The 19,349-nt window shown below is 47.5% G+C and overlaps 1 protein-coding gene across 1 annotated transcript; it reads right to left on the bottom strand.

Annotated features, from left to right (window-relative positions):
* Positions 1-14,657: 14,657 nt before the first annotated feature.
* On the bottom strand, positions 14,658-18,635 carry CORT (cortistatin). Its single transcript, XM_061450105.1, has 2 exons — positions 18,142-18,635; positions 14,658-15,111 (listed from the first exon to the last, which is right to left on the bottom strand). Exons 1-2 carry the CDS (start codon positions 18,241-18,243, stop codon positions 14,893-14,895), a joined length of 321 nt encoding a protein of 106 aa, XP_061306089.1. The 5' UTR covers positions 18,244-18,635; the 3' UTR covers positions 14,658-14,892.
* Positions 18,636-19,349: the final 714 nt, after the last annotated feature.

The following is a 19,349-nucleotide window of genomic DNA, read 5'->3' as shown; positions in this document are numbered from 1 at the left end:
TGGTCTGTGGACAGACCAGACTGCTGTGATTTTAGTCCTCTGCACCTGATGTGAACAACACCAAAAACGTTGTCCCTGTTTCACTGCCCACAAACCTTCTGCCTCCAAAAGGCTCCTGGGCATCAGCTAGCCAGGTGCAGCAGTATCTTGAGCATACAGTGACAGCCAACCTCAGGCCCTACAGATGCTCCTCTTGCCCAGAATTTCCCTTTTGATCCACAGGACTAAGCCAGCCTGAAGGCTGAGTGGACTTCATCCATGTCACTGCAGTTTCCAGTGCTCTGTAACTTGTCGAGTTACTGATCTACTTTAGGAAGCTTGGGTGGCATCTGAAATGGCAGATGCCTCTTGAGAAGTCTGCCCTGCTGTCTTCTTCTCTGTCTGCTCCCATGCTTGAGGGCTGAGCTAGCACAAAGGCAAGCCATCATCTTCAAGAGAAACACCAACACGTGTGAAAGCCAAGGTTTAGAGAAAGGACTTCCCCTTGGGAAAAAAGAAAACATCAATGGAATGAAGGAATATGCAATGACGGAGAGATACTGGAGAGAACTCATACGAGCCCATACTCTCCCTCAGACCCCACACAGGCCCTCAAAACGTACTTTTACTACTCAACACTGATGTCTGTCAAGGACCCCTTTGAAATCCCTCCTGTGCAACAGCAAGTGCAGAGAGCTAAGCCAAGCTCAGCAAGAGCAGAGCTGTTCAGCCAACACGGAGCCCCTCAGGCTGGTACCACTGAGATCCAGAGACGTGATCTCCACTTTCCCTGCAAAACCAGCAGCAGGAACCAACTGACAAAATGAGAAGGCTAGAAACCAGCTGCGCAGTGAAAGCCTCCATGTGTGAGAACCAGGCTAAGTCCTGGGGCAGCTCTACAGCTCACGTTTCCCTCTGACCCCAAGTTTTGAAACTGCAAAAATGTTACCTGAGGTAAATGCTGCTAAAGCTCTGTTCCAACAGAAAGAGTTTCAGCTGTGACAAACTCTGAGATCCTGTAAAAACGAAGTCAAGACAGCCCCACATCCACTTCATCACAGAAGTCCCAGACAGCTCTATTCTCAAACGGACCATGCAAAACCACACACTGCCTCAGAAAATCACCTTGTGCCAGAGAAAATCAGCTCTGGGCCTTTGAAAGGCAGCTCCTGCATTCTGACAGCAGTTCCATGAAAAGCACTGCAATGCTTTTCAATCAGGACCAGATGTCGCAGGTGTAATAAACAGGACAGCAAGCATCTGAACGTGCCTCCAGATCCAAAACACAGGTACGTTGCCAAAGCAAGAGGCTAGTTAATGAGTGGAGGAGAAGCACCTATAGGTCTTCCTGGCTTCAAGATGAGACAGTGCAGTCATGTAAGACAGCAGTGGCTAACCCTGCGTCACAAACCAGGAGAGCAAATAAGCGTTAATAGCTGCTTGCTGTGATCCCTGAAGACACTGCTCCCCACTGCCCCTTATTTCTCAAATGCCAGCTGCCTCTGTAGAGCCCTAAGAGATCGCTTGGATGCTTGCTGTTCCATGGCTAAATCCAATCCTCCTGCATTGAGGGGTTCAGAGGACTGGGGGGGGGGGAGCGAATGCAGCAGAGGAAGACATTCTGTTTCCTCATTACAAATCAAACAGCATGACTGACATCGAAAGACAAGCACACAGACGGAGCAAGCAGAGCATGGAGTGGAGCAGGGAAGAGCTTGGCTGCTGTGAAACAGGGAAAAAATCATCTTGCCAGGGGGAAAATAGCAAGGAGAGAAAGCTCATGCAACGGGGCAAAATGCTTCCTTCAGTGAGGGCATGCTTTATTTCTTCCCATGCTGTCTACTGCTACTTCATTGTTTTATATTCCTCATATTGCTTTGCTCCTCTGGCATGAAGAGACCTCTCAAAAACAAAGTTAACCACCACCTGTTTGGGTCTGGTCTCAGGCTGGGAAACATGAACTCTCCAGGAGCACCACGAAGCTTAGAGTTCAAAGCATGTCTCTGAACACGTGTGCTTGTGCACATGTGTATGTTAGAAACCATGAACACACAGTCTGCACCCTATGTAAGAATACACACTCAAAATGCCGATGTTTAAGCTCCTGTATAACTTCTGTTCAACTACACAGCTGCAGAACCTAACAGCACACCATTTTCATGTATGCTAGCCCATTCCAACCACAGCATGGAGGTATACAGTATGTGTATGCACATGATGACACAAATTCCAGGACAAACCCCTGCACTGCACACACTCACCCCCTTGGGAATAGAATATGACAGCACCCAAGATGCTGGTCACATTACTCTGCTTTCTCCTGGAAAAAACTCCCACTCTGCCATGGGAGGACAGCATAAGGATTGTGTAGGTCAGAGTCTCTTTCCCCTTTGCCTGTCTCCCCAGTGCCATTAGCCTGGCTCTGAAAAATGGAACTAGCTCACACAGCTACCGTCTCACTCCCACCCACATCCTTGGTAGCTGCAGCATGTCTGTTGGGCTGGCTCCAAGCCTGTGACTTCACTGGAGCAGCTGTTTGTGCTGGGAAGAGAATTTGGTTACAATTAAGATGCAGCTAGAGCCAAAGCTGTGAAGTACAGTGCTGTCTTCTCTCCAAGCAAAGATGCTACGCACGTTACAGGCACAGCCAACAGAGTTTCCTTGGGTAAGCCTGCCTCCAAACAGCTAAGAGGAACAAAGGGGGTGGGTGAGTAACACACGTCTAACATGTACCTCTTGTCCAACATGTTTCAAAGCAGGGAAGGCAGACTGGGGGTGACAACAGAGAAAAGCAAGAAAAATACAATAAACCTCTGTATTAGTGGACACAAAGAGCAACCAAGGACTGATCTTGTAACTCCCTATTGTGAATAGAGTGAAGCTGACCAAAGCCTCTCCTGAACACCACAGCCTCATCCAGCAAGCAGCTTGGCCCTGTGAAGTAATCATGAGACTTTTCAGCTCCCAGAACAGCACCCAGGAATGACAGATCACTTAGAGAGAGTAGTTTGGGGTTACACACCTGCCACAATGACTGGAAGGCCTGGAAAGTCACTTGCCAGCTTAGAGAAGGCTACTGGCATGTGCCATTCCCTCCATCGCAGTCTCCAATGACAGGTTCCACTTGAGCAGTAACCTCTCTCCAAAATCATTCTTTGCCAAGAGAGAACTGAAAAACAAACTGTCTCCTGCTAGTTTCCATATAGCCCTCCACTGTTACATCCTTCCTTACACAAAGCTTAAACCATCTCCTATCTGCAGACAGTGACCATCACTAAGTTTGGGATGAAGCCCTGTTTTGCAGAGAAGGGGAACCCAGACTTTTATCTTCCACACCAAAACCACATCAGACAAGTTGCTGTCAGGTGAGTGCACAAGGTCTGCCTTTGGAAGTCAGAGCTTGGCTGGTTCTCTCTGTTTCAATCTGCCTTCTTTCTTCCTTACTCTTTTATGACTGCTCTTCCTCTACATGCAGTCATTAACTCTGTGAAGAAGTGTATTCAACTCCCAAATGTATAACTTGCTGAGACTGGAGGAGACAGTAAATTCCTGAGCTTTTTCTCCCTCAGGAAGAGGGAGAAGCTGAGAAATATGCTGAAGAATAGGCTTCAACAGCATTAGGATTGGCAAATTCATTAAAGCCACTTGCAACAGGCTCTTTGTCTATATATACATCCAAATGCATTTTCTGTTCAACTCAAAACATTTTTCACCATTTCTCTTTCTCTGTATTCTTCTCTAACAAAGAGGCTATTACCCCCACTAATCTTGACAAACAATAAAGCCAGCCCAAAGCACTCCAAAGCAAGAGCTACTGCTCAGGCTTTAAAGAGTTGGTATGATACACTGAAATGGACAAATCTTCCCTCTGGCTAAATCCCTCACTGAATATACACAACTTCATTCCTGCCTTGGAGAAAATAGATTGAAGGCCATGTCAGAGGCTACATTTGCATCAATCAGAACCATCTATTAAAATGCCCACAGCACTCCAGGAAATAAACCTACAAGCAACCAGCTGTGCTAACTAGTGGAAAAACGTGCCTTTCAAATCAATACCCCTTCAAAGAAGTCTGAGATCCTTGAGTATTCTCTCTTTAGAGACGAAACTAGGGATACCTTCTAGATACTAGGTACCTTCTAGACGCACTGCCTCTTACAAACGCTGGCCTTATCTATCTTATTTTTAAAGCAGGAATGTCAAGTGTGTTTCTGCCCAAAAGAACTGGAAGTGTTCAGCCCAAACAGTGTCTTTCAGTCTAGGTCTAAGCTCATTTTTGCCAGAATTCCACTCTGAAGCTCTTGTTTCTTGCCCTAGGCAAAACAAACAAGCAAACAAAACCCAAACAAGCTCATGAAAATGCAGGGCAAGAGTTTTGTGCTGCATAGGCATTGTACTCCTCAGCCTCTTTGCTTGTTTTTGCTACTCTCACAGAAATCTATACAAAGGAATAACCAGGAAAACATCCTTTGATCCTCTGTGCTTTTGTTTTGGGCGATATCAAACATTTGGATTTGAGGTGAGATTGCTGTCGTTTTATAGAGAACTTTAACTTTGTCTTTCAAATGAGTGGGACACTTACCTGGGCCTCCCTCTCCTCGCTTTTCATCACAGTGTGAAATCCACACACTGAAGTTTCTGTGGGAGTCATGACTAAATCCTGAACAATAGAGGGAATCTGCAAAAACAAAGTAACAGCTTTTAAACACGGTTTTCAACAAAACACAATTAAACAGAAGCATTACAAAGGAGCTCGTGCCAACACAGCACTTGGATGCTGTCTCAGAAATGCCTACATTTCAGAGCCTGGCTGTACAAACCCAAGTGCTCAGGTGTTAGTACTCAACTACTCCCTGGATTAAGAGGATACCTGACTGCTGAGCACAAATGACCACATATGTGACTTCTTCACAGCTGCAGGACACATTGCCATTTGGTTTTACCTTCTAACAGCAGGCCAGCCACTTGTTGAATTTCAAAGATGTATGGAGGAAAAGCCCCCTAGAAACTTGATGTAGCCTGGAAGCACTGTGCCTGCTGGCAAGTGAAGGGAGGCTCTAGCCCTCTAATTTAAAATCAGGCACAGAGTCAATGAAATTGCTTCAGCCCTAATATCTGCCAGTGACTTTCAACCAAACAGTTGCAAGAGCTTACTTTGCTCCAGCAATGCACCAGAAAGGCAAGCAAGATAATTTGGCTATATGCAGAGGTAAGTTGGTACAAGGATACTGGACCTAAGCTGGATTCCAACCTGAATGCCAAGGCACTCGCAGCACACAGGATCATAGAACAGTTTGGGTTGGAAAGGACCTTAAGATCATCCAGTTCCAACCCCCCGCCATGGGAAGGGACACTTCACACCAGACCATGTCACCCAAGGCGCTGTCCAACCTGGCCTTGAGCACTGCCAGGGATGGGGCATTTACCACTTCTTTGGGCAACCTGTAATGGTTTGAGCTAAGCTCTGAGCCTCCTTGGCTAACAATGAAAACTAAAAGAAGAAATTCTGTCAGGTCAAAAGGAAAGTATTTCAGGTACACCTCTGTGGGGCAGGCAAAAGGGAATCAGTCTTGCTAGAGCATGTGTTTATCTGAAGAGGCAAGAGAAACACAGAGCCACCAAGCAGCCAGCAAATTAAAAGCTTATTGCATGCAATTTAACTGTTTGGCTGGGATCCCCTGAGTCTGGGTAGGAAGAATCCCTGAGGAAAGGAAGATACTTGGTTTGATGCATGTTAGCAAAGAGGAAGCTGAGCCAGAGAGCTGGCATGGCTGGAAGAATTCTTCTTGCTGAAGTCAGATTACTCCAAGTTGTCTGTTAGCCTCTGCTTAGCAGCACTGTAATGACCCAAAATTGCAGCTGACAGATTGGTGCTGAGAGTTTGTCTCATTGAGGCTACCGCATGTGGATGGGCCATTATTCTTTCAATTTTGCTCTCTGATGCCTGTTAATATACATTAGGCTTTTCCATATGGTGCTTTTTATCCGGGTGTCCAGGGCAGCTGCCTGGGCCTCTGTCCACACCCACATGCTCAGGCCCTGCCTAATGAAAATAGATGATAGCCCCAGCTTAGTAATGGGACACAGATGGACCAAAATGGTTTTTTTGCTTTGAACCATATTTGCCTTTAAGAAAGTCTTCAAAGCCTGTTAGGTTTTTATTCCTGTATCACTGTAATATTCCCCCCAATACACTGCAGTCTTCAGACAGGTGAGGAGCTCAAAAGTTGAAAACTTCCAGTTTAACTGGATCTGGAAGTCTACAGACTGATATCCTATTCTAGTACTGCTATCTGCTGACGGTCTTGACAGTCACCTGCATGTTCTCGCATTTTCCTCCTCTCCTATGTCACCTTTTCTCCTCATACTGAAAGCCATTCAGCATGAGAAGCAGCATTTTGGGGGGCAGAGCTGTTAAAGACAGACCTGACAGGCTGTTGAATCAGCCCCAGTGAGGGACTGCACTGCCTCCTGCAATACAGGAAGTAATGATAAATTAAACAAGTGGTTTAGTATTAGGAAAGCCTGTAAGGCGCAGCAAAAAGAGCCTCCACAGCCCCACACTGAGGGGACTGTGCAATGGGCATGGCAATCAAGGGTGATTTCGCAGCAGGACTCCTCATTCTTCAAGTTATTCTTGTTAATAACATTTGTATTCCAAGAACAGGCACAAGCAGAGTGCAAATGCCAGAGAAGAGTCAAACACTTTTCCCCAATCTGTGGGAAAACAAAGCTCATCTTTTAGATGATACCAGTATAATATATCCACCAACAAACATAGAATCACAGAACAGTTAGGGTTGGAAAGGACCTTAAGTTCATCTAGTTCCATGCAGAGTAAAAAGGTATGCAGTAGGCAAACACCTACTGCAAGATGAGAGCCACCTGCATCTTGGGCCAAGTGTCCTATGCCATAAGCTGTCACTGCAAGTTCATAGCCCAGAAGTCCTTTGCAAAAGGCATTTCACACACCTCTTATGCTAACTTGCTTTTGGTGGTCAGCCTGGAGCATCTCACACTTAATTCCACACCGACTAGACAGGACTCACTTGCAGCCTCCACTGCCAGCAGTGATCTGGGAGCCACACAGAACAAACTGCCCTGGGCTGATTGCTTTGGTGACCCACTTGTTCTGCAGTGCACACCCTAGGAGACGGAGTTCCCTTGCATGTGTACTCTGCACTGGGAAGCTCCCACAGGCTCCTGAGGCTGCCTCCAACTTTCCAAAGTGCTCCTTATTATTTATGGTTTCTGTGCTTGTGCCAAGTCATTTCAAATAATTGGGAAATAATCCCCTTACTGCTTGGGCAGTGTCTGCCTGTGACATCTCATTTACCAGGCAGTCTGTCTTCCCAGAGAGGTGAAGCCTGGTTAAATGTTTCTGAGGGACAGGGCAAGGGTCTGTACGCGCACGTGTGAAAATGGGATGGGACTCAGGAAAAGAATTCTCCTTGAATCTCTCAGCTTTCATTACAATTCTTCTTTTAAGTGCCAGCTCTGATTTATGGCCTGCCATTCAGAGCTATGAAGGCCTGCAGCCAGAGCTGACCAGCTGTCACAACAGGGCTCACAGGAACAGGAAACCTATTAACCTGTCTCTCTGCCTGCCTAGATCCTGCAATTGATACAGGAGCTGACAAAGATGGGCTGTCCTTGGTGCGTTATTGCCACCAAGAGCATTGCCTGGGGCTGTGACTGTTCAAAGACACCCAAAAGCACATGAAGATTCCCCAGGTGCAGCAATTTGGACATAACTGTATTTTGTGCCTCAAGTGAGACTTCCTGGATTGCTGCGCTCACCCTCCTGCCTGCTTCCTACATTGACTGGTACTTTGGTTCGTCTGTTAAATAGGAATGATTCTTGCTTGATGCACAAGAATGTTGGCAAAGGTGGATCATTTCTCAAAGACTCCTTCATGAAAACCACTAGTTAAATAAAAATGGAAGAATGGGCAAACACAGAGGTGCACAGCCTCTCCTTGCAGTGATAACACTCACTAATTTCATATTCTATACCAAGGCACAGTAACACAGTAAGAAGACTGACAAAATGCAAGCCTGCTTGTGACTACATGGTTAAAGGGAGGGAGGACAGTCCCTTACCTCACCCTACTGGGTTTATGTCCCCTCTCGCACAGCTTCTGACTCGCACATGGTTTAAACAGCTTTGCAACATGGAGACATTCTGGAAGGAAGCAAAAGGCCACCAGTGGCATTTCTTCTGTTATTCTGCTTCTTTCTAGCCCACTCTGTCCCATGGCATGACGAGCTGCCTTCCAGCACTGAACAAGGTTCAGCTCTCCCTTTCGGAAGAGCAATCATAAGGCACTTTCCAGCCCTCTGGCTCCCAGCAGTGGGTAAATTCATCAGTTCACAGATGAAGATGAGCATTGTTTGCAAGCCAATATTTTAGAGCACAAAGACTGCTGTTTGCTCCCCATGGTTCTGGGCTCCTAAAGTGTAAATCCGTGGCTTTTTAGGCAGCTGCAGCTCCCTGTGTGTACACCTGCACCTAAGCTTCTGGCACAGCACCTCTCACCATGGGACTGATTTACCTCTGACTAGCAAAGCAGCACAAGGCCAAGGACAGAGGCAGAGCTCGGAGTAAACCAGGCTTCTGTGGAGACATGTCCTAACCTCTGGGTTTCACTGTGAACAGGAGACTCCCTGCACTAAGCTTTGTCCCAGCTGGAAGAGTTAAAAGCTCTGTATACAATATTATCTCTTTTTCTATTAATGAAGCTGCTGCCTGTGCTGTGTTCACTAACTAATGGAGACCAACACAGCCAGTGCTATCTAGCAATCTCCTCTTCAAATACATGAATAAAGTCACAGTGAAATCAAACAGATTTGAAGACTCTTCCTTCTGTGCAAGTGATCTGTGTGTCTAAAATGATGGACATCATCTAAGCGATGAAAACTCTCCCGGGCAATTTCTGGAATGTACAATCCAGGAATGGGCAGCTTTCCTGGTCATAAATCCTTGGCTTCTTCCTCTGTCAAGAAGAGCATAAATACACCAGCCAAGCACATCCCTGTGAAACTGAAGACGTTTTTAACAGCAGACTTCTCTAACCAGCAAACAATCTTCCAATAGGAAGTAGGCCTGACCTCCAGCCAAACTCAACAAGGTCCCAGCTGTAAAGACTGCTTATAATGATTTTTTTTAACACTAAACATTAATTGGTTTAAAACAAGAGCTCTCCACGTCCCCAAGGTACTGCTAGGACTGAAATCCCTCATGCACAGCTGAATGCCCCGAGCCCAGGGAAACAGCATGCTCTCTCCTCTGGCACAGCTACTTATTCCCCTGTGTGCTGTGGTCCTGCTAGACAACAACCCCTCTCGAGCCCAGCCTACCACTTCAGACTAAGACAGTCTCTGGGGAGGAGGAAAACATGGATTTGAATTGTTCAGGTTTCTTTCACCTCCCAGATGTTTCTTCTGAGACCTTCTAGGAGCCCTATATAATTTTAACAAGCAAGAAGCAGACATGCTGGAAGGTTTGCGTTTAGATTCAAACAGCTCTCTCTAGAGTTCCTATCTTAATGGACTGAAAATGCTGGCTTTTTTTCATCTGGTACCTCCTTCCCAAGGCAGCAAAATGAGAGACAAATCTGAGAGCGAGAGCTCAGTCAGCTCCAAAGGCACTGGAGTAGGCAAAGAGAAACACACAGATCAGACATGCCTGTTACAAGAAGGCTCCCAGGCTCAGCAGAGGGAGTTATACTGATCTCCCTTTGCATGGGGTACAGCTGCTCCTCAGTAGCTTCTGGAGTCTCTGCTTGTATTCCCAGGTTCTGCACAGAGCTCATTCACCCAGCTGATGAACAGCAATGTGCTGCTCTCCCTCACCTCCTGTCTCACTTACATGGCACAGGTCCTCTGTCTCCTAAATATTTCCTGCTTTAAAGGCTCAGGGATTTTTATGAAATGAAAAGCAACTTGAACCACAACAGATATTCTGCAGTAGGGCTCGGTCAGAATCTTCATTTTGGAAGTTCCCCCTATGCTGAGAAGTCCCAGTTTGCTGTGTCTCTGATAACTGATTTTTACCTACCTACACTTCATCATCTGCTGCCTTAGCAGTAACTCCAACTGCAACTCCTTATGAATCTCTGAAGAAAAGCTGCATCTCATAAATCCGTGTTGGAACAGTAGAGAGCACCTTCTAACTTCCCATCTCAGCCATTTACAGCATAGACCTTCATACTACGGTCTCACCAAACCCCACAACACAGTAACACTGCCTGTCCTTCTGACCTGGTCTGCAAATCTTCAGTGCTCTGGAAACCCCTTCTTGCTGCCTGGCAGCCCCCTCTCAAAGCCCTGCAGGTCCTACCAGGGTTCAGCAAAGACAGAAAAAGCCCTCTGTGTAAGACATCCTCCCAATCCACCAAGACATTTGTATTCAGGATTTCCTATGTTGCACATGTCTTATATGAAGCTACCGCACGTTCTGAATGGTCAAGGTAACAGGTTCTTTCACTAAGCAGTCTTCATCAGCTATAAAATGCATTTACAGCCTGCTGGTTCTGAGGGTTCTGTGAATACTGGAGCTCAGAGAAGCAACTGAAGTTACATCTTCAAAGCCCACTTCGTAAGAGAGGCTTTAGGAGCTTAGAGAACAAGGGCACATAAACTATTTACAGCAAATAACAGACAGAAGGTGAACAAATGCCTTATTTGACCTGTGTTATTCTTCCACTCAACAAAACCTATTGTGGCAGGAAAGACAGCAGAGCTACAGAGAGAGGTACACGTAGCACCATGGCTAGAAGACACACAGGAATGTCTCTTGGATCAGGATCTCCCACCACCAAGCACAAAGCATAAGGCAAATCTGTGAGCCCATACTGCCAAGAAAGACAAATGAAAGCAGCACTTTAATTCATGGAATCACAGAATGGTTTGGGTTTGAAAGGAGCTGAAGATCATCCAGTTCCAATCCCCTGCCATGGGCAGGGACACCTCACCCTAGACCATGTCACCGAAGGCTCTGTCCAACCTGGCCTTGAACACTGCCTGTGTCACAGGGATGTTGTCAATTTTGTTGCTGTCTAAACCACGGACTTAGCAGATGAAGGTCATCAAAAACAAGCAGCCCTTCAGAACTCATTGTGAGAGCCACTGCATCGATCTATGACCAAGAGCAACAGCAGAATTCGCTTAACTCAGTGAAAATTGCCCTTTAGTGCAAACCCAGTTACTCCTTCCCCAGTTTGTACCTGACTGTTCATACCCCATCAACCTCAAAAAAGGCTCTTTTTAATTAAAGGAACTTACTACTTTTCAGACACATGCTCAGTGTTTCTGAGCAGAGCCAAATGCGGTAACAACGTAAGACAAAAGACACGCTGTGCAACCTTATGCTTCATTCTCCCTGCAACATAGATCTAACCTTACATTTCTGCAGCTGTAATCAACACTAAAGGAGCCTCACAGGTCACGCATTGCTTGAGAATGACAGAGGACCACCAGACTGGGCAATACTGTTGTGTTTCCACTACATTTAAATCCATTTGACAGCTACCTGCAGCCAGACAGTATCTTTGTGAAGTCCAGCCAGACTGCAACACTCTCCATTGTCTGAGGCTGAAAATGCACACAGAAGTATTGATTCCCTCCTAGCTTACCTGCCAGCACGTATTAAAACAAGATCTTCACTACTAAAAGCACGTACAAACAAGTCACCATGGAGGGTACTACACTGCGAACGAACACCTCTCTACCTCCTCTGTCCTATCTGTCCACATATACACATGCTTTGATCTCAGAGTAAACAGGGATTTATTCTGTTTTCATTGAAGAATCAGCTACCTTGGACTACTTCATGTTTATCATGGGATAGGATGTGCACACATGGAGTTACCCCTGGGTACTGCACACGCTGTAGCTTCACAGCTGAGCTTGTCCCCATGATAATTCCCTCCCTTGCCTGCAGCTTGATGCATAAGCTGCATAATAGATAAACACAGTGAACATCACTGGACTGTGCACTGAATTAGGTGAGGTCAGCACTGTGTGTGCAGCTGACTTTAAAAGTGCTCCTCCTGGCATCTTCTTTTACTTTTTAATGCATCTTTTTCACTTTTCCAAAAACCTGGAGACAGCTCATAGGTATTATCCACTTGTTCAACACAGTCACTCTGAGCTATAGCAAGATTTTAAAATGCATTGGCTATTGCATCTAAAGAAGAAGTACCATTCTTGCTTCCTTCCATTTGCCATATACCATTAGACAATTCTCATGTGAAAACGTAAATAGAAAATGCCCACATATAACATACTTGTAACCCTTCCTTTAGCCTCTCCCACTAACTCTGATTTATCATGTTACGCTCCCCAACATTAAACACCGTCATTAGGCAGGATCTGACAGCCCTTCAGCCTCAGCACATTGACTCAGTAAGGAAACTGCAAAATTAAATCCAGCTCAAACACTGATTTCAGCACTGATGAAAGAAGCTGCCTTGACTGTGTTGGCCCCTATCCACAGCACGTGCACTGGCGGTGCAGACTTCCGGCTTGGTGCTCAGCCAGTGTGCCTCAGCCTACATTAGCAGGAACCATCTGCAGGGATGAAAGGAGAGTTCCACTTCCAAATTTACAAGGAGAGAAGCTGCGCTACTCTCTGTTCCAGGAGCCACTTAATAACACAGCACAGAGAGTTTGCCGAACAGGAAACTCTCTGTTAGGGGCAATCCCTGTGTCCATGTGCTGTGGAGTTTCTCATTTTCACTACACACTGTCCTGAACATTATCATCACAGACAAGATTTAACGGTGGATAAGAAGGCAAGTCTTATGAGAACACTTCCAAAGTACCAGCATCTTGGTTGGTCTCATAGTGCTACACAGGTCTTACTAACAGTAATGGCTATTTTTAGCTCTTATATAGCACTTCTCATCCACATACCTTAAGAAAAATTACAAGAGACAAGAGCTATCACCCCCTTTGAGAGGCAGGGAAACTGAGGTATTGAAAGGGAGCTAATGATACAACGCAAATGCCAGGTCTCCTGCGCCCGAGCCGGGTGCTGCAGGCAGCGCAGTTGGAAAGCTCCATATCCCATTACCCATACATGAGTCGTTGAGCTCCCCCAGCAAGGATCTTATTTTTCATTATAGAGTGAAAAATAAAACAAGCCACAGGGCTCTAACTCCTCCTGCAAGCCAGAGACACGCAGCCGGAGATCTCGACGGCAAACGACACGGTGCAAATGGAGTCTGACACAGAGCAAAGCGGCAGCCGCAAGCCAGCCCGACTCGGTGCCAGAGCTGCTGCATCGCTCATTATTCCGGGAGAGCGGGGGAGGTGGAAGCGTTGCTTCAACTGCAAGAAAACAGCCTGGCTGCTGATTAACCCAAAGGGCTGCTCTTGAGAGCAGCGACCTCATGGGCACCGTCCTCCAAACCCAAAAGGGAAAGGTTTAAAAGCAAGCCGTGATAAATAACTGCCAGCTACTTCTCACCAGTGGCCAGGCCCGCCTTGGAGACATGATGTTACACAGGTCTTACAAACAGTAATGCCTATTGTCAGCTCTTATACAGCACTTGTCACCCCCATACAGCTGAAATCTGCTATTTAGTGAGGGCATTCCTAGCAAGGTAGCTCCAACACTCACCTTGTTAATAGTAAGGATTAAAGCAAATAGAGCAACTGGATTTCATACCTTCTGCCAGCATGTGGGACCAAGGCCTCAGCAGTCTCCTTCAGTGCTGAACTCAGACACCTTTCATACCCCTACAGTACCCATCAGTTTTAAGGTTCAAAATACTCCTCAGCAAGTTAAAAGAAAGAAACCAACCACACCGCTCCAGACCCTACCTTTCTCCAGAGAGCAAATGGCACCCAAAAAGGTAAATAAATCAGGTGTTATGGCTTTGAGTTGGTTGGTGAGGTAAATAAATCAGGTGTTACGGCTTTGAGTTGGTTGGTGAGGTAAATAAATCAGGTGTTATGGCTTTGATTTCTTAAGCAGGAGAACGAAACACCAAGAAACCAGGAGAGAACCAGTGCAGTCAGAGCTTGGCAGCACAGCCAGTTCATTTCAACCCCTTTCAGATGCCAGGCTGGACGGGGCTTGGGCAACCTGGTCTGGTGGGAGGCATCCCTGCCCATGGCAGAGGGTTGGAACTGGATGATGTCGAGGTCCTTTCCAACCCAAACCAGTCTATATGTCTATAATTCTATGCATATGGAGCCCCCAAACACCTGGAACTGCTTGGGAGATACCTGCTGGCAACCAAAAGGCCAGGGTCAAGGCTCTGGGCACATCTTCCCTTCCCACATCCCCACACAATGCCCGTGGCCCCCCACCTGAGGAGCACCACTGGGTGCTTCACGCAGCCATCCCCAAGTCAAAGCCAGTGTGGAATGGAGCACCAGGGGATGCTTTCCCACATTCCCAAACCATCCTCTCCAGATGATGACATCCCACAGTACCCATGGGGGCTCGCACCCCTCAGGACACAACCCCTGCTTCCCAGCGCCTGCACCTCACCTTCCCACCCCATGGCAGGGATGCAAACACCCACCTGGCCCTTCACAGGTTGAGCTGCAGCACCTTTAATGACGGCTGTGCTCCTGCTCCCACCGAGGGGCTCCTGGTGGTGCAAGAGCCTCCATCCTCACCGCACACCCCTCACCACTATGAAGCCCCTCCAAAATGGCCGCCGCCCACCAGCGCCCCCCACAAGATGGCGCCCTCCGCCATGGACACCCACAAGATGGCCGCCACCTCCACCGGGTCCCAAGAGCCCCCCAGAGAGGCAGAGACGAGCCCCCGAGGCGCCATGCTTTATTCTGAGGGGTGAAGAAGAAAAGGAAAGGAGCCGGGGGGCCGGGACAGCCGAGGGGAGGGGAAGGTGTTGGCAGGAGGTGAGGCGGTGGGGCCGGGCTGGGGGGCACTAGCAGGAGGTGAAGGTTTTCCAGAAGAAGTTCTTGCAGGGAGCCTTGCGGTCCCTCGGCGATAGCTGCGCGAGGCGGCCCAGCACCGCCCGCTCCTCCTCCACCTTGCCCTCCTCCTCGTCCACGGCTGGGGAGGCCGCCTCGCGCCCCACGTCCACGCTGTCCAGCAGGCCCGCCAGCATCTTCAGGATGGCGTCTTTCCGCACTGTGCTCTGTTCCTGCAGGCAGAGGGCACGGAGAAGGGAGGGATGGATGGAGGCCCTGGCCCCCATAGCCATCAAGGATGGGGATGTAGCAGGGTGCACGCATCCACCATGGGGTCCCTTCTTGCTTCCCTGCTTCCTGCCCTTGGAGATAACGCTTCTCCCATCAGCAAAGCGGTGCTGGAGCTGAGGGATCGGCGGCTGCCGGGGTAAATCCTCCCCTCTCCCAGCTGGAAGGGGACAGGCACACGTGTGGGTTGTAACTGGAAAAGGGCTGCTACCAAATAGGCATGAATCGGCTGTAAAATCCCTTGCTGCCTGCACTAATTGGATCCCTACCTCCTCTCCTGGTAAAGCCATGCTCCCGCCACTGCTCCGACGGCTCAGCATCCTCTGGGGGATCATTGGGAAAGAGGCACCAAGTCCTCAGGAATATTAAGTGCAACCCCATGTAAAGTGCTGAGAATGACACGTAACAAAGGGGAAAAGGCTGGGTTGGTATAAATACCTTTAGTACTTAGAGCAAACTATTCCAGCAGCAGCTTGTGTTTCAAGACCAAGAGCCCATATTCCAATAGCCTGACCTTAGGGAAGGCAGGATGAAGTTCTGGGTTGCTGAGCTCCATCCCTTTGCCACAGCAGAATGGTTTGGGCTTGAGGGATTTCCGTCAGTAACAAGCTGTGAGTTATCTTGTTTCCCTTCACTTTACATCCATCAGACCTAAGGAACTGCTTCTTGCCTGAGCATCTCAGGTCTCTGAGACTCACTAGCAGAGACATGGTACTGGACAAGCAGAGATAGATGGTTTGATAGGAACAGATCCTGTTTCCCAATGTGTATGGGAATCTTGGAAGTGCATTTCCATGCCACTCCTCACAAATGCCATGTTTACTGCTGGGACAGCTGCGTTTATCCACTGACTCTCTTAAGGACCACTGTGGTGAGCGACTCAAAAGATGGACAGACCCAGACAGCAGCAATTACTGTATGCTCCGGGATGTTCATGCATCATTTCTAACCACTTTCTTAGCTCTAGTAACCAACCCTGCTTCCCCCCAAGAGAAACTGAGGCATAGAAAAATAACACGCTATGTTTGTGGCAGAAGAAAGAAGCCAGTTTATGCCTGTCCTGATTCCTACTCCTGTGCTGCAAGCACATAAAGGACTTGAGCCTTTAGGGGACGGACTGGGGAACCCAGCTAAAGATGCCTCTTGGGTCACGTTATCTTGTAAGCTTCCTTCCTAGCTGTGAGCCCTATGTCTTGAAATAACCTGCTGCAAGCCAGGCTCAGGGCTGAGGAAGGCAGAGAGCCTGCTCTTAGGGGGTATTCCTTAACGCATGATCGGCCGTGGCTGTTAGTGAAACCAGGCAGCTCTTCCTCTGCGGCAATCCATTCCTAACATCCCTGCTCTTCCTGAGCTGCAAGAAATCAGGGCTCTTTGGCAGCAGTTAGAGACCTTAGCACAGGTTACAGCACACCTTGGGGTAGCTGCTCGAGTCCCTGTACTACATCCAAGAGCGCATCTGAACGCACAGATCTTTGCTCCCCATTGCTATGCATTTTATGGTTGTTTATATGTAAAATCCAAATAGTTTTCATACTTAAACCATTTGTCTGAGTTACAGCAGTGGTGCCTGTGGGGACTGGTTCATTAGTATCTAACAGAATTAGTATTAGCAGAATGCTCTGAAGAGAATCATTATATCTATTATATCATTTTGTAAGCAACAGCGTGTAGAAGAGTCATTACACTTGAATTAATTCTTACCAAAGCCTTATTTACCCATTTATTCCCTACAATTTGGTTTTATTTTCCCCAACACCTAGGATTTGTACAGAGAGTTTACTCTGTACGTACTGGATTTGTCATTGCAGGAATGCACAGCTGGAAGGTCACAGTTATCCCCAGAAGGGTTAACCCCAGCCAGCTGCAGCAGCCCTGATCTCTAGCACAACACTAGCCCTAGCACCTCGCACGCTGTACGCTTCTCTCTTGCAGCCAGTTTTGTTGTTAATGGGATGTAAGCCCACTCCTGAAGCAGTGAGACACTGATGGATGAGCTGCAGCCAACGCTGAGACAGAGAAAACAACGTGGATATGCACAAAGGAGAAATTACTGCCTTTGAAACCAATACTGGGATCCTTCACTTCCCTGGGTAGCTCCTTTGCAGGAATGAAGCAACAGCAGCCTTATGGATACAGCTCTGGACCGGACTGGCAGAGTGTGGGGTGACTGACGACAGCTCCGAGCAACAGCAGGGATGGCAAGGAACATGCAGGTGAGAAAACCGCGGGGCGAGGGCAAGCAGAAGGCAGCTTGTGATTGTTACACTCTTGCTTCCTACCCCTTCGGCCTCTTAGGGAAACAGTACAAACAAAGTTATTATAGTGCTATAGCCATGATAATATTAGGGTTTTGCCAGTTGGTAGGATAATTATATTGCTCTAATAAGTTCTGCCACTGCATCGAGCTGCGCTGGTTCAGAGTGTAATTATTCTAGCAGAACTATGTCAGTATAACTCCCCTTGTGAATACTACTCTGGAAAAAGCAATTTTATTCTGATATAATTACTTCATTTATTATTCCTCTGTTACTTTCCTGCTGAACCCATCTTTTAAACATTTGTCCTTCCCATGAGTCCTATTTAAAATATCATCTCCCTTGATCATTTTACCAATTACATATCTTTTCTCTCCCTCCCTAGCACTGTTTCATTTTCTCATGCTGTATTCTTTAAGCAATATTATTTTCTCCTTTTTTTCTCTGCTCTGTGCTTCTTGCCAGTTTTTTCTGAGCTCAGACTTCACTTTTGCATCTTTCTGTCATCTGCCCTGGTACCTTTCCTAAGTAAATCGGCTATTAAGTTGTATTAATAGGCAGTGCTTTGCAGTGCAGGAAGCTGTAGTGCCTTGGAATATAGAGGTGGAAGAGTTTGCATCAGGTGAAGCCTAATTGCCCTTATTACCCTTCCCCTGGCTCCAGCCTGCTCCTGCATGCCCCCACCTCACCCAGCTCCTGCCCAGGGTGCATTATACTCACCCTGGTGCTCTGTATTGCGAGTCTCTCGTCTCCAGGCAGTGCCGTGGCTCTCACGCTCCACACCAGCAGCAGAACGGACACCAGGCTGGCCACCAGCTGCATGATGCACAGGCTGTGACTACTGTGCTGAATGAGGAAGACTGGGAGAGGGAGCTGTTCCTGGGCTCTCTTCTGCCTCAGACAATGGCTGCAGCCCCTTTTATAGCCCTCCCCCAGCCCAGTGGGTGACGCAAACAATTAAGTCTATATCAAAGGCAAATTAGACTTTGGAGAGGTTGTTAACACTTGGCTGCTTGAGTGGGATACTTCAGTGCCTCTGGGCTTTCCATGTGCCAGACCTGCAGAGGCTGAGGAAGCAAAGGACTGGGACTCTCCAGTAACATGCTGGTTCTCCACTCAGAGAAATTGTAGGCACTACCTGTGCCTCTCTTAGTTAAAACTGAGCTCTCTTTGGGAACAGAACGTTGGATAGAATAGGCCACCAGCTTGCACAAACCTCTAACACTTCTGACCACCAGTATTCAGATAACGGCTTGGACCCCGAGTTCCAGACTCCAGGGGATTTGGATGTGGATCTCTGCATCCATTGATGCATCTCACTGGGGAATGCCAACGTACTTGGCTTTCCTTGTACATGATCACAGGCTGCAGCTATGTAGTAACATAATCTGTCTTGCAAACCTACACAAGACTACCTGGAAGCCAGATGGAAGTTACTGGCTTTTGCTCCTAGTGCTGTTTCAATATGACTTGAACCTACCCTGGAAGTACAGATCAACATGGTGAACCCTGACTTGGAGAGGTTGGGCTTAAATGTATTAAAGGTAAAACAGGGAACTGAAAGACTGGTCAGAGCTGGAGCTGCTTTGCTCTGTGATGCTTCAGAGGAAGGCTCAGGGTGTGCTGGTACTCACTGCAGGCTGCTTGGAGTAAGTTCCTGCCATTTCTGATCTCTGGTTTACAGTTGTTAAGGCTTCTCCTTTGCCCAAAAGGCCATCCTACCAGTGGGATTGGTCCGTAGGCCAGCAGAAGATGCTATTAAACACTTCTATCTGCTTTGCGTTGTCCCCATCACTTGGGGATGGCACCACTGCCTGTGAGATGCAGAGGCAGAGCTAGGATCCCATCTCACCACTGGCCCCTTCTCCAGAAGCACTGCCTCAGGGCAAGTCCTCTTCTGACCCTAACAACAAACAGCAGTCAAAAGG

This window comes from Pezoporus flaviventris, unplaced genomic scaffold (assembly GCF_033815535.1).
Source record: "Pezoporus flaviventris isolate CSIRO_AGI_PZ_B2104156 unplaced genomic scaffold, CSIRO_AGI_Pfla_v1 ptg000009l, whole genome shotgun sequence".
Taxonomy (NCBI): domain Eukaryota; kingdom Metazoa; phylum Chordata; class Aves; order Psittaciformes; family Psittacidae; genus Pezoporus; species Pezoporus flaviventris.
Note: the sequence above shows the minus strand (reverse complement) of the source record. Positions and strands in the feature narration are given on the sequence as shown.

Excerpts from the sequence above, each read along its gene's own strand:
- CORT (XM_061450105.1), bottom strand. The coding sequence starts at position 18,243 with ATGCAGCTGGTGGCCAGCCTGGTGTCCGTTCTGCTGCTGGTGTGGAGC. Across the intron at positions 15,112-18,141 it reads TCGCAATACAGAGCACCAGG|GAACAGAGCACAGTGCGGAA; the intron begins GTGAGTATAATG and ends CTCTGCCTGCAG.